This window comes from Plasmodium gonderi (genome assembly GCF_002157705.1).
Source record: "Plasmodium gonderi DNA, contig: Pgo-contig_335, whole genome shotgun sequence".
NCBI classification, from domain to species: Eukaryota; Apicomplexa; class Aconoidasida; order Haemosporida; family Plasmodiidae; genus Plasmodium; species Plasmodium gonderi.
Window position 1 is genome coordinate 1 of NW_021629238.1, and position 15,587 is coordinate 15,587.

The 15,587-nt window shown below is 19.0% G+C and overlaps 3 protein-coding genes across 3 annotated transcripts; all 3 read right to left on the reverse strand.

The window, feature by feature from the left end:
• Positions 1-4,764: 4,764 nt before the first annotated feature.
• On the reverse strand, positions 4,765-6,075 carry PGO_002900 (variable surface protein; the record flags this gene model as incomplete). The annotated part of the gene is made up of 3 exons (XM_028691212.1): positions 4,765-4,935; positions 5,061-5,912; positions 6,043-6,075. 3 exons carry the CDS (start codon positions 6,073-6,075, stop codon positions 4,765-4,767), a joined length of 1,056 nt encoding a protein of 351 aa, XP_028547013.1.
• Positions 6,076-8,275: 2,200 nt separating this feature from the next.
• On the reverse strand, positions 8,276-9,434 carry PGO_002905 (variable surface protein; the record flags this gene model as incomplete). Its single annotated transcript, XM_028691213.1, has 3 exons — positions 8,276-8,443; positions 8,568-9,266; positions 9,405-9,434. 3 exons carry the CDS (start codon positions 9,432-9,434, stop codon positions 8,276-8,278), a joined length of 897 nt encoding a protein of 298 aa, XP_028547014.1.
• A 3,452-nt stretch (positions 9,435-12,886) lies between these two features.
• Positions 12,887-13,906, reverse strand: PGO_002910 (variable surface protein; the record flags this gene model as incomplete). Its single annotated transcript, XM_028691214.1, has 3 exons — positions 12,887-13,042; positions 13,173-13,802; positions 13,886-13,906. The coding sequence occupies 3 exons, from the start codon at positions 13,904-13,906 to the stop codon at positions 12,887-12,889; spliced, it is 807 nt and encodes a 268-aa protein (XP_028547015.1).
• Positions 13,907-15,587: the final 1,681 nt, after the last annotated feature.

Consider the following 15,587-nt stretch of genomic DNA (forward strand, 5'->3'; position numbering starts at 1 on the left):
AAAATACATTTAACATTATTATTTAGAAAATAAAAAGAAAAGAGAACGTTATTGTTATTGTTGGGTATTTATATAGGAAAATGAATTTTCATGAAATTAGAAAAATATATTGAAAATTCTTACAAAAAGTATATAATAATTATTTTATATTAGAAATATGCATTCTTAATAATATATTAAATAAATGATATATATATATATATATAGTATGAAAAATGATATTTTATTTTATAAAATAATATTTAATAAATGTGAATTAATGAAATGCCTACATTAGTAAATGTAAAATAATATATATGTATGTAAAAACCTCGGATAATAATATATTAATGAGGGAAAAATTATAGTAAATTCCATGAAATGTTCACACTAATTAACTAATATAATTTATAGTTTCTATTTATTTTGTAGGGGTATAAATATATTTTTTAAAGTTAAAATTATATATTACATTAAACAATCTATATCAGTGTACGAATTTTAAATAAGTTATCACAGACCTTATTTAAGCCTCTAATTGTAAATAATTGTAAACGCTTTTATAGCTGTTTCACAACATGTCTAAAAGCAAGATTAATTATATTTTTCTTTTAGTTTATTTTTAACAAAGATCATAACTGAGTAAACGAAGAAATAAGAATAATATATATATGTTAATATGTTTTTATTTTATTAACCCCAAAGTAAGTGTGAACAAATTTTATATAGTAACATGCATCAGGGATCTAATATAAAACAATTTATGTATTTATATATATATACATAAAATGCTACACCTATGGAATTCATTAAATAATAATTAATAAATAAAAACATTGATGTCCGATTATATGAAAATACTTTAACTTATGCATTTATGATATTAATTATTGATTTATTGTTTCTATCATTTTTATGTGAATAGAACTTTTTAAAATAATGTAATTTCATATATTTTTCATACCTTTTTTATGTTATACGATTTTAACATCATTTTATTTAATATATTATTAAGAATGCATATTTCTAATATAAAATAATTATTATATACTTTTTGTAAGAATTTTCAATATATTTTTCTAATTTCATGAAAATTCATTTTCCTATATAAATACCCAACAATAACAATAACGTTCTCTTTTCTTTTTATTTTCTAAATAATAATGTTAAATGTATTTTATAACTAAATTATTTTTATTTTTTAGAATATGTGTTAGAAGAAAATTTAAATTATTTATTATCGTTTCTTTAAACATAAAATTTTATGATGGAAATCTATATATCTACTTGTATGTTCTAGGTATTTAAAATAATCAATATATAAAAAGTTAATTAAATTTTTTTAATTGGTGATATTTTTAGACAAAATTGTGATATAATTTTAAAAATAAAATATAAAAATAAATTATGACAATTTTTTACCTTTCAAATACATATTATGTGTCTACATTTTATCATATGTTAAAAGAACATGGCACAAAAAACACTATTACCTATGCAGTAACATAAATGTTATCGATATTAGTACGTTACTAGCTATTTTTATGAAAAATATCAAAATTAACAATGAAACCTGTATACCTTTATGACTATAAAACTTTCAAATTATTCTCATCATCAATTGTTCGTATCTATTCATTTACATTAAAAATTTTGTTTTAAGTTTTATAAATTAAGGGACGCCGTAGAAATAATAAAAATTACTTCAATATTTTCCTTTATCATGTAAATTTTACTATTATATTGGATAAAAAAAAGGGATACATAATTTTATATCATATATATTTTTCAAAATATTATAGCCTTTACATTTAAAATTATAAATTATTAAGTATTAAAATGTGCATTTTATGTTTTTCATTAAGAACAACATAATGAATACACTCAAAATATCCGTTATCATTTTTAGTTATATGGATTTATTATCATAAACATTTTTTTTGAAGAATTGCATGGTATTACTTATTGTTATCTTTCTAAATAAGTAAATATTATATTAGTAAATTACATAACAAGTTACGTTTAATTTATTAACATTTTGAAATATGAAATCTATTATGTAGTATAAATTTTCCACAATATTCATTTCGACGAATATCTTTCCATAAATACCCTTTCTTTTGTGTTATCAATATAACATAATGTTAATTCGTCCAAATTATATTAATTTTATATAATAAATTATTAATTACATCAAAATATAATTTTTCATTTTATCTCAACATTGTAGTTTTTTAAAAAGGAAATTTCCAAAAATCATTAATGAAGTGTAAGAAATCGAGTAAGAATGTGCATATATATATATATATATGTAAAAATTTATAAATAAATTTTTAATAATAAAAAAGGAAAAAAATAATATTTTTAATTATAAATTTAAATTATTTGTTCATTATACATAAGTTAAAATGTAGAAGAAATAAGATAACACATCCCATAAGATGACATTGAACATACATTTAATAATGATTTAGAATAAAAAGAAATTAATAAAAAATGTCAGAGTTTGGTGTATCTTATAATATGCGATGAAAATATTATATAAAACTATTATATAATTGATGCAAATATATTTATAAATAGTGGAATATAGTATAAATTGCTACTATTTTTTATAATTACGATATAATAATTAAAATGTATATATATTCTATGCAATATTAAATTTTATTTTATGTGTATCATCATTTCTCGTCTTTTTTTGAAATTTTTTTTATTATAATTTAAGTTGTATGCTAATTTTTTATTGTTGTGTTCCTTATTTATTATACGGTACAGTTATTATAAGTCTATTTAAATTACATAATGATATAAAGCTATATTCATACATATACATTTTGTTTTTTGGTAAGGTTTTTCAAAATTAACCAGATTCCTTAAAATAAAGTATCCAGCTTTCATTACGTTAATTATTTCTATATATTCTTTACATATTATAATGTATATTTACAGTATATTTCAGATTTTTAAAAACATATTAAGACTTAAAGGATAATTATGGTTCAAATACTTTAGAACATTATTATAATGTGTTATTATATTTGTTGCTTAATACCATTTACAGAGTAACTTTAGAAAGACAAAAATTAATATAATAATAAATAATTAATAATGAAACCCAACTTTTCACAGAATGCATGTAATTTTAATAAATATATCATTCATTTTAACTTTAATAAATAAATTGCATAAAACTGTTTATATGATATTATAACATATTACAGTATTGTTCTTTCGTTGATGAAACTAAATTTCCCGAAATTATGTATCAGTTTTAATCTCAAGAACTATTAAAATATATATATTATAATCATTTAATATTTCTTCGTTTTATAATAACATATATATTTATATGAAATCATAGGAAACTAAATTAAAAAAAAAAAGCAAAAAGAATTAGATAATGTAATTCAAAATGTGAATCATTGGGGAAATATATATTTTTTGGACAATTATATTCAAATATATAAGCATACAATGTACATAACAAGATGACGTATGTATTTTGTTATTTAAAAAATATATATTTAATAGAAATAATTATTTATAATTATTGAGATAAATATTTTTTTTTAATCACAATATTTTAATTAAAATTTTTAATAATATCTTTGAAAATATAACAAATATTTTTCCTATTTTTACTATTACACTTGAATGATTAGAATACATTGAAATTATATTTCACATAAACAACAAATAGCATATCATAAATAACCGTATGCACAAAAATTGTTAATATAAAATAATATTTTAATTAATTTCTGCACATTTTTAATATGAAAAATGGTATGAAATTGATTTTGTTTTAATATCTCTTTATATAAGCTTCTCCGGTTGGTGTATTAAAAGGTTTCATGTTCACAATTAATGTTTTATTAATTATTGTCAAGAACCCATGCTATTAAATAAATAGACAACTAGATAATTATATAAAATTAAGATATAATCGATGAATTATTTATTAATCTTTAAGAAATACATAAAAAAAAAATAAATAATAAATAACATAAAAACAAATAATTGTGTAAAATATCTAAATGTTCTTTCTTCAAATCTTAATAAAAATATAGTATTATAAGTATTTCATAAATATAAGTATAGCATGTGCATTTTTTATGAAAATAGAAAATAAAACCTGTTATGTATATATCTATTAATCATGAATTATGTGCTAAAAAGTGTCTGGATTAATGAAAAAATTATATTTTACTTTTTAACACAATGGAAATATGTAAACTTTAATGAATGAAAATTATGAATTTTCCCAATTTAACATTACACATATGGATATAACAACATGTACAATTTATATGTACTAATATAACAATTACATACTAATATTGAACATTTTCCATTCATGTGTCGTAATTTATTTATTAATATGCATAATGGTTATGTACAAAATATAATAGCATTTGCATAATTGTAAAATCAATAAATATTTATTGTTCAATGGGAATAAATAGAAACACTTAACTTCTAAATACAACGAATGTAAAATTTTTGCATACATAATTAACTAGTTAATTAAAAATAAGTAATATCTAAGTGTTAATTTTCATTTTATCTTTATTTTGTTTGTTTTCATATAGCTATAATTATATTTTGTACCGAGCCACCATATTTTATACAAATATTTTTCCACAAATATATCTGAAATATTGTTATATTTTATCCTTGTTATATTTTTTTATAATTATGAAAACAGAAACTTGCTAATCAATATATACTACCTGAAATTATATTTTTGTGCCTTATTGGAACAGATGTATGTTTTAAAAATTAAAAAAATCCGGAAGAATTATATTGTATATAATGTTCTTCTATATCATATAATGCATTATATATTCCTGACATTTTATCAAAATTTCTATATGCACTTTTATTAATATTATTTATATAGTTTTTGCCCAATCCTATGATCTCATGTAATTTATTTCCTAAGGGTGTAAACTTTTACAATAAAGAAAAAAACAAAATATATATAACATATTTAAGTTTTATTTATTAATATGTAATAAAATTAAGTTATTAACAGTTTCATATTAACATTATGCATAATTAGCATGTTTATTTACTTTATATATAAATGCTGGAATTATAGAAATTGCTACACCAAAAATTAAATAACTAAATTTTTCTTTATTATTGGTACTACAGGATGGAAAATGCGAAGGAGAAAAAGAACCATCTTCTAATGTTGACTTGGGTGTATGAAAATTCCCAGTTGCAATTGTGTTGTCTTGTTCTCTATGTTTGGATGATGCAGAAATAAGTTTTTTTGTCTGCATTTCTGGGTGACATTTCAGCTTGTCTAAAAAATTCTTCGGGTTATAATCCTTATATTTATCATAAAATATTGGACAATTGTCTCTATTACTAGAACAAATGGAATCAAAATGCTTAAATAATTCAATTTTACTTTCAAAGTATTCATAGAATTCATTGCACATATCAAAGTTTTCAACAATCCCACGAATTGTGTCATAATGAACACAGAATTCATACAATTTCTTTCTTTTTTGCCAATCCTGTTCACTGTATATTTTAAAATAGGGTTCACAATTATTTGAACTAGATTTAATGGAATGGTTACCAATAACATCATTCCATATACGCTGTAGATTGCCAAAAGCTAGAAATTCCTTAGTATGATTATAAGAATTATAAAATTTAGATAATTCTTCATATATCCAATAATTAAAAAGAATGCAGTCATCGAAAGAAAATTTACTTCTATCAACTTCCGTATTTCTAGTTTTTAAAAATTTTACCATCTTTGTGCAAAGTTTTTTAATGACTTTATTATTGTAAGGATCCTTTAATGAATTGCACTCCTCAGTGTACGCTTCTATGTTTTCACCATAAGCATTCAAATAATTATAAAATTTTTCTGAAGGCAGTTCTATTGAACATAATTTGGACGATCGCTAAATAAAGGGTATAACATATAAATGATTAAATATATCCTAAGAATAAAGTTAGTATTAATAATCTATATAAAATGAAACATTTAAAAAAATGAAATGCTGATAATTTTTTATATCCATTATATATTACCATTAAATCTTTTGAAGATGCATGGTCACTCATTATCCAAAAACAAATAAATAAAGATGATTTTTAGTAATCGAATATTTACAAGTAAAACTATTCTTGTCAAGGTGATATACATATGTATAAAAAATATTCAAAAAAAAGTGTGAATTTATAACCCACCTTTTTTTATGAGCTTCATAATAAAGGGAATAAAAGTTATTTTATGCATATATCTTAAAACATAGAATGCAAATATACCATTAAAATAATTTTAGAAGTGTAGTGTAAAATTAAATTAATTTTGTTATTAAATTGTATATTTATAATAAAAGGTACAATGATACAACAGAATTATACGTAAAATGATGTTTTATTATGTAAAAAAAATATTCAGAGATTAACTCATGTAAATACATTTGTATTAATATTAACATTGAGGATTTACTATGCAATATAGAGATGGAGTAAAATATATGAAGAAAATATATACCACTTAATTAAGGAAAAATATATTTATTTTATTTATAATTTTAATATATAATTAAGAGGTGCATTAATTTTTACAGAAAAAAAAAACTTATTAAACAGTATATATATGTGTTTTATGTGACAACAAACAATCTTTTAAAATAAAGGTAAGCATACATTTAAGAAACACTAGTGATGGTATAAACATCTCATTAGGTAGAAATATATGCAACTTCTTATGTATTTTTTTTTTATTACATATGTAATGTAAAATGCGAATTTGGGTAACTAGTGAAAAGAAAAAATGTTTATTTTAAGTTATTAATTTTATATCATGAATTAAAATGTACATTATTAATGAAAACTTAATTTTATATTAATGTTAAAAAATGTTTAATTGAACAAATAATATTTCTTAATTTTATTTATGTATTAAAAGATGTTAAAATATGATGTTATGTATTTTTTGATTATTTGTTAAAATGAATTATTTTTCAGTATATTCATTGTATCAATGAAAGAAATTATATTTTTTATATACCGTGATTATTTTTTCTCAACAGTGTGAATTCAGGTATATTATTATTTGTTTCTGTGATTATAAAAGAAGTGTGCATTTAGGACTTTAATTTTGCATTAAAGGAATTTTTATAGAATAAAAATAAGAAACATAAAAGTAATTTTGGTATTTATTAGAGTTCACTATATCATCTTGGCTATTTGTTTAATATTTCAAATGTATGTCAAATTATTTAAAATATAAAATATTGTCTTTTCCTTCTTTTCATATTATTAATAACATTTTAATGAAATGAACACATTTTGAATTATATTGTTGTATGTTTTTTATTTATGTTATAAATGTGTGTATTGCTATTATTTTATGTACAGAGAATTAAACGAAAAAACCAATAATATTAAAATTTACCAAATTATACTCTTATAATTTATAATGAATATAATTATTATTAGGCTTAAATAGTACTTATATATCTTAATCTATTATTTTTCCTTTATAATTATTCCTAATATTCGCTATATTATTGTGATAATAGTATTATGTAACAATAATTATATCTTTTTACAAATTGGGTTAGATTTAATATATAGATTGAACTTAAATATATATAATTTAACACATGAATAATTTTTTCTTGAAATTTTTTCTTCATTTAAAAATTTGTAAATGTAATATATTACAGTTTATTTGGAATGATCTATGGTTAATTAAGTTTTATTGTGCTCATGAAATATTATTTGCTCAAAAAATAATTACGAAATTGGAAATTTTATTTAAATAATATTCTTTATGAATATTACTATTATTTATCACATAATATATCACAATATATTTATTTAAATTATATAATTGTTTTAATTTTTTAATGAATCTATAATTTAATCTTTTATTTAAATAATGTAAATAATTTTGAATTTTACAAATAACATGTTGTATTCATGGTAAATATAATGAGTTTAAATAAATTTTTTACAACTAGCTAATTATATTATAATTTTACCTTACTCATTTAATGATCATCAATTCATTTTATTTTTTCATAATCATGCTCATTGCTAATTATCTAGGATTTCTTCGAAATTGATGGTTCCCTTATTTACTTAAATTGTAGGAATGTAAGATTTTTAGTATGTAATATTATAATTACATTATTTCTTTTTCGATTTCATATTTATTTATTTTTATTTACAAAAACGAAGTTATTTAATATGATATTTAAATTTTAAAGAAAACTATCTTGATCCATTAATTGGTATTATTATTTTATTAGTAGTAATCTGCAGAGTTATTTGAAACCATATAATTTTCATCAATTAAATTTTTGTATGTAATTTCAAATGAATTAGTTAAATTTTTCACATTATTACTTTTTTTATTCAATATTTTCTTTAATTTCAATATAATTTGTTGTAGATATGAGGCATAAGGGGTGTACTGTTGGTAAAGCAATTAATGGGACGTTTATATGAATATTATATATTTTTTTTAAATTTTCATAATAACATGCAAATCATTTTTTATTTAAGTACAAATTTTAATAATATAAATAATTATTAACCATATACCAAATGTATATTGTTACTGATATTGCAACTGTTAATATAAATGTTCCTCCAAATGCCCATGAAGTATAATGTATGATTTTAGAAAAAGATAAACAATAAACAAATTTATCATAATGTTTATCATATTCTTGTTTAAACATTTTTAGAACCTCATTTAAGCTGATATTATTGATTCCTCTATTTATTTCTAAAAGTTTATTATATATTTTTAAGCATTCTTTAACAAATGTACAAGTAAATTGATTGGAATTATTATAACTGTTATTTTTGGCATCCTTAAAATAATTATATAGCAAATTCAGTTCATTCATTATGTAATGTGTACCATCTTTAAGATCTACAACATGTTCTTTACATGCATTAGATAAGGTTTTATTAGTACTGTCTTTTGCTTCTTTCATTTTTTTGTAACATTCTTTTTCGCCTCCACAAGAAGGATTTAAACCTTCTAGCTCATCTTTTAATCTGTAACTGAAATATTTACAACACGCTACTTTTTCAGTATTGATTATACTTTCCAAATAGGAACTAAGATCTTTACAAGATATATTAAAATTAAAATTGTTAATATTTAGTTTTTTACTTATTTCTTCACACAATTTAATATAGACGTTACGTGATTGAATTTTATCAAATGCTGTAGCGCTATTATATTTCTCCATACAAGTGGGAAATATATCCTTAAAATCAAACTAAAGAATAAATTTCACAATATATAATAAAATCTAAAATAATACTTAAGGGAAACGTATATTATTAAGTTTTACATATTTCTATATATTTAAATTAAAAAAAATAAATTATAATTATAGCAACAAATAGAAATATACGCCTTCATCCACGTCCAAGAATTCAACCATTATGTTTAATATAAGCCAAATAATATAGAAAAGTTTTATATCTTTTATTATAAGTATTTATATGTTGAAAGTAATAGAATATATTTTATACTTGTGATGTATAAGCTAATTTTTATATTATACACTTTATTTTTTTAAAAAATCAATTTACAATAATTATTTTTTTATATTAAACTATGGCATAATTGTTAGTTCTCTGTGACATGTATATTTTTTTATAAAATGATATTGAATGGATAATTACTTTTATAATCTTGAAATAATTCAGAATAAAGCGTTAATAGTATATATATTCATATTAGTTCTCTAGGTTTATGGATTTATTTCATAGAGTTTTAATTAATTATTTAATTGCTTTTGGTGAAGAATTATTTGTAAACATTATCTTGAATTATTGAATATTAATTGTGTTACATTTTTAGTTATACAAAATATATTCATGTATGATTGTATATTATATAACATTTTATATAAGTGTATAACCCAGCATAATAGTGAACTATACATATTTGTATATTTTTATTTGACATACTTATATTTTGCTCATATATTTATTGTCTAACAATATAATATTTCAGTATAATATTTATAGTATCATTTTCAAACATATATATATATATATATATTTCATATAAAAATTAGCATTAAATGCAATACATTATTTTTTCAGGCATTATATTATTTTTAATATATTATAACTTTTATTGTTGATAATAATATATTTTAGCAAAATAATAACTGTACATAAATAAAATTATAATTTATGAAAATATTAAATTTATTTTAATTATTTATGATTACTAAAATGTAAATTATCTTTAACTTTATATATCTACATTTTTGGTTGCTTCTTATAGGGAGATTATATGAATTAAATATATATTTGTACAATATTTTCTATCAAAAACAACAGATATAAAACAAAATAATACATGATATATGTGTTACATTTATATGCAAAAAATAATAATTATATAAAATATATTATTGTTATTCCAGCATGCAGTATATTTGACAATCTTATACAATATTCATTTCATATTTCCCTTGAATTTATCATAGAAATTAATATTTTATATAATAATATGTAAATAAAAAATAAATATCACACAATGAATAATAATAATTTGTATGATTCTTATTATAATTCTATAAAAATTCTATTTTTTAGGCAATTGCTAGTATTAAATATTCTTTATTTTTTTATTTTTTCCTCTTTTATTTAATTAATTTGACTAATAGAATGTTTAGTGCTTTAAAATAATGAAAATAAATTAGAGAAATATTTGAAATTTATTACATTTTATTCAAAAGAATATAACAACTATTCTTCAATATATAACCATACTGTTATAGATAATCATATTTTATATGTAATCAGGAGTAATTATTATTTTTTCACACATAATTATTAATATATTATGTATATTTTATAAAAAAATGTATATATATAATATATTATGAAACAGAAAACTCTACAGAAAAAGAAAATTAAAATTTCTATTAAGTAATATTCTAAATAAAATAATATGTATTTCATTCATATGTATATCAATATGAGGAGGACATCGCATTTTCTCAATTTCTTGAAATACACGGGATATACAAAATAATGAATTAGCAATCTTAATGGTAGTATTAATAATCTTTTTGAATATACGAATGTTCAAATATTTTCATTTCATTATGAAATGTAACATTAATGCAAATTTAATCCTTACAATGTAATAAGTGATATATGATTTAATGAATATAGAACTATTTTAGCATAGTCTTATAACCATATCTGAAGTGTGTTCTCTATGCATAGTCATTATTATTATTATATATGTATATATACTCAAATATATATACCTTTTTTTAAATTATTATATATATATACATATAGGTACAGTATTTTCTCTAATTGTGTTTACGTAGATTTTAGTAATAATTATGTTTTATATTTTTTATTTACTATTATTTTTTCTAATTTTTCATCAGTTTGAAATAGTTATATATTGAACGTCACATATAATATGAGTTTATCAACTTTAGATAGATGTATAGAAGTATTTTTCCTTTTATAAAAAAAAAAAATTAAAACATTATAATGTGTATTAATTTTATTAAAACTTTTGTTTAAAAATTATTTTTTAAATAAATATATATAACATTATATTTAAATATATTAATTACTATATCATTATGAATGGATGTCAATGTTATAGCCAGATCAAAATAAGAAACAAAAAATATTTATTTAAAAAATACTTTCATGCTACATAAAAAATTGTTCTATTTTTTTTCATATTTATAAAACACATATATGCCTTTTCTATATTCATTCATTAATATATATTATGCTTGTCTTTTCATTATTGGCTAAATTTATAAATATACTATGAATATATGTTTTTTCATTTTTGTACATTTATATATTACAAAAAATGTTATGATAATTCCATAATATATTATAAAACTAAAAATATCCAGGTGTAAAATAAAATAAAATTCCAAGTATTTTTTAATCCTTTTAGATTTATTTTTCAATAATAAAAAATTATGATATAATAATATATTATGTGATGAATATATAATTTACTCGGTTTATGTGTTTAGCTTATATAATACAATACTATTTTATAGAATAAATGAATTTTTGTTATTTTGTTTCAATTTATTTTCATTGATAATTAATTTTAATTGTCATTTACTACAGTTTTAAAAAAATGAGTAAGATTTTTACAATTAAACAAAAAAAATAAAATAAAAAGGAATAAACAAGTAAATATACTGAATAAAAAAAAAATTGTAAAAATAACAGATATATTGTAAAAATTGTCCTCTTATATATCCATATGTATACATATAATAAAATTTTATATATTAACATAATATATAGGGAGTCATAGAACATGAATTGTATTAATATAAATTATAATAATCATAAAAGCAATTGTAATTGAGAATTAATTATTAATATATACATTTTATAAACTGAAATATTATTTTTTATAATTTTAAGAAGCAGAATGTAAAGATTCATACTGTATAAGTTTGTTCACGTCCATTTATTTATTATCTTAATTTGTAATTTTCACATACATTAAAATATTACCATATATAACACATTATTACTTTATGAATACTGTGCTGTTAAAAAACATATTCGAAACTTATTTAGAATATTTGATGTATAATAAAACAAGAGAATAACTTTATTTACTCTTATTATTTTATTTCATTATTTACTACCATATATGGCAATATTTTGAGATTTACTAGACCCTATACAGTGAAATTTTACCTTATTAAATTGGAAAATATATATATATACTTCATTATACTATAAGGTTTTTTTTGATTTAATATGAAAATGTTAAAAGATAATTATCATTATTTTTTTTCCTAAGCCTTTTTATATGACGATTAAGCGTTACATCCTATGAATTATACATTTAATGGTAATTTTATTCATAATTATATAACACATTATATCTACTATCACCTTGAATACCTATGAACATTTCGGAATCCCCTATCTTATTCCCTTTTTCATTTATATTACTATATGTACTTATTTTCCTCTTTATTATTTCTAGCAAGTGTGAACCATGTATGTTGTACTAATTCACAAAAATAAAAATGCATGTACAAAAAAAAATTGATGTTTTTATGAAAAATACATACTTTTATAATAGAATCGAGAATATTTAATAAATAATATAAATATATATAAATAATACAAGAATTAACCTTATACAAAGTAAGAGTAAAGAGGGAAATTAATAATATTACAAGAATAGGAATTACAATATAAATTCCCATATTACTTTTGTGAGAGTTTAATGTATGTGGATTACTAATATTATGAAGTTGATGGTTCATTTCTTTATTATATATTTCTGTAATATATTTTAATGAACTACAAAAAATTGAGTCATTCTGATATCCGTTATTTTCTTTTATATCATAAAGACATGCATACACATCATATAGAATTTTGAGTTTTTCTAAGTTAACTTTTGAAATATCTTCAGCGATATATTTGGAAATTATAGATTTATAAGTTCTATAATGATCATCAATCAATGCTTTATAAAATTTTTTCATATCCTCACTATAATTACTTTTGAAAACAACATGATACACCCAATAATATAGATATGTATAGCCGGCTTCTCTTGGTATTTTATGACTACTAATTGATAAATCTATGTCGCTTAAATAGAGCAAAGCAATGCCACAATTTTTTTCGAGAAAACTGTCTTTTTCAATACCAACACGATTAAAAAATTGTTCTCCACAATTATCATCTTCAATCCATTTGGATGAATATCCATTTATAATTTTATTACATTCAGGGAAAAAATTTACATTGCTATACTAATAAGAAATAAAAATTGCATTGTGGCCAAAATTACATTGTAATAAATATATATGTGATTACATTAATGATATATTAATACATAAATCATTACAGTATTCATTTTGAATTAAAATTATTAAGACGTACAATTTTATCTGCCATTATAATTATAGTTGTGTTACTTTGCAAATGGGATAATGAAATAATTAAATTTATGAACATAAAAATACTGATTTATAATAATAAAGAAAAAAAATATCAAAGCATTTAATGTTTAGATTTCTTATAATTGTAGAAAGTATATTATAATATCATTGTCTTAATCTTCAATTTATGTGTATTTTAAATTTTGAGTTAATAATTTGCAATAAAAAAAAATTTATTTATTTATTATAAGTTAAAAGTGAAAAATGCAAATTTATTATATAGAAAAAAAAGGATATTTTATTTTAATTTATATTTTTTAAAATATCCTGCTTTACAAGGTGACATGATATTGTTAATAAATTTAGTATAAAGCAAAGATATAGTAATAATTGCAATTTTGATTTCTTTTTTGCAGTAAATATAGTATAAGGAAAAAAATGCACAATATTAATATGAAAAATGATTAGGATTTTGGGTTGCTAATTTCATTATACTTATATAATATGTCATATAACAGCAATAAAGTGAATTATAGTAGTTTATTTGAACTATTTCTAAAGTAAGAAATTATATCTATTGATCATATAATATTACAAATAATTTTTTACGAGCTTAAGATGCAATATAAATTAATATTGTATATAGTTTTTTATGTGCATTTATTTTATTTTAGTTATATATATATATGGAGTGAATGTTCATTTTATATAAATGATAGTATATTGTTTAAAAAAATACATAAATACAATGAAGAATGCATAAAAATTCGTTTTTTATTATTCTCATATTATTTTTGTTTTTTTAATGAACTCCCACTTAATCAATTATACAATATTATAGATTAATGATATAGTGACATGACAATGGTAAAACAATAACTTTAAGAAAATAAAATTCTAATTTTCTTTTTAATTAATATTATTATTCAACATAAAAATACATTTTGTTATTTATTATTCTCGTTTTTACATTTTTTGTGTATTATATAAATTAAAAATATATATTTTCTTATTATTCCCAGAGGAAATACTTATAATGTGGAAATATATTATATATGCTATATATATGTCATTACATATACAAGAATGAACAAAGATATTAATATTTCTATTTAGATGTGCATTATAATGCATAACATATTATTTATTTCACATATTATATAAACTATATATTTAAAACTGCAAATGGGTTATACAAAAGTGCATATCATATAAGAATTTCACACAATACATCGTAAAAATATATACGAGATTAATTATACTTCAAGCTACTTTTTGAAAAATCAGCCCTTTATTTATAAATTACGAAGCATTTTAAATTATTTTATATAATCGATAGTTTTTATTACATTTTATAATTTTAATAAAAATAATTAATTTCATATTAATCTAATAAAAATATGTTTTATATATCATTGAATTTTTATAAAGAATATACATTTTAATTTGTTCATTCATCTTATAATTATTCCTAATATAATTCTAACAATAAATATATTATATTTTGTATTAAATTTATATAACTAATCCTTCATATTTTCACGATATATTTTTTTTAAAGTACATATATGAAATAATATATATATGTGTAACTGTCAATATTGCTATGAATAATAAAGTTTTAAGTTTGTGTTGTTATGAGCTTACATAATGATA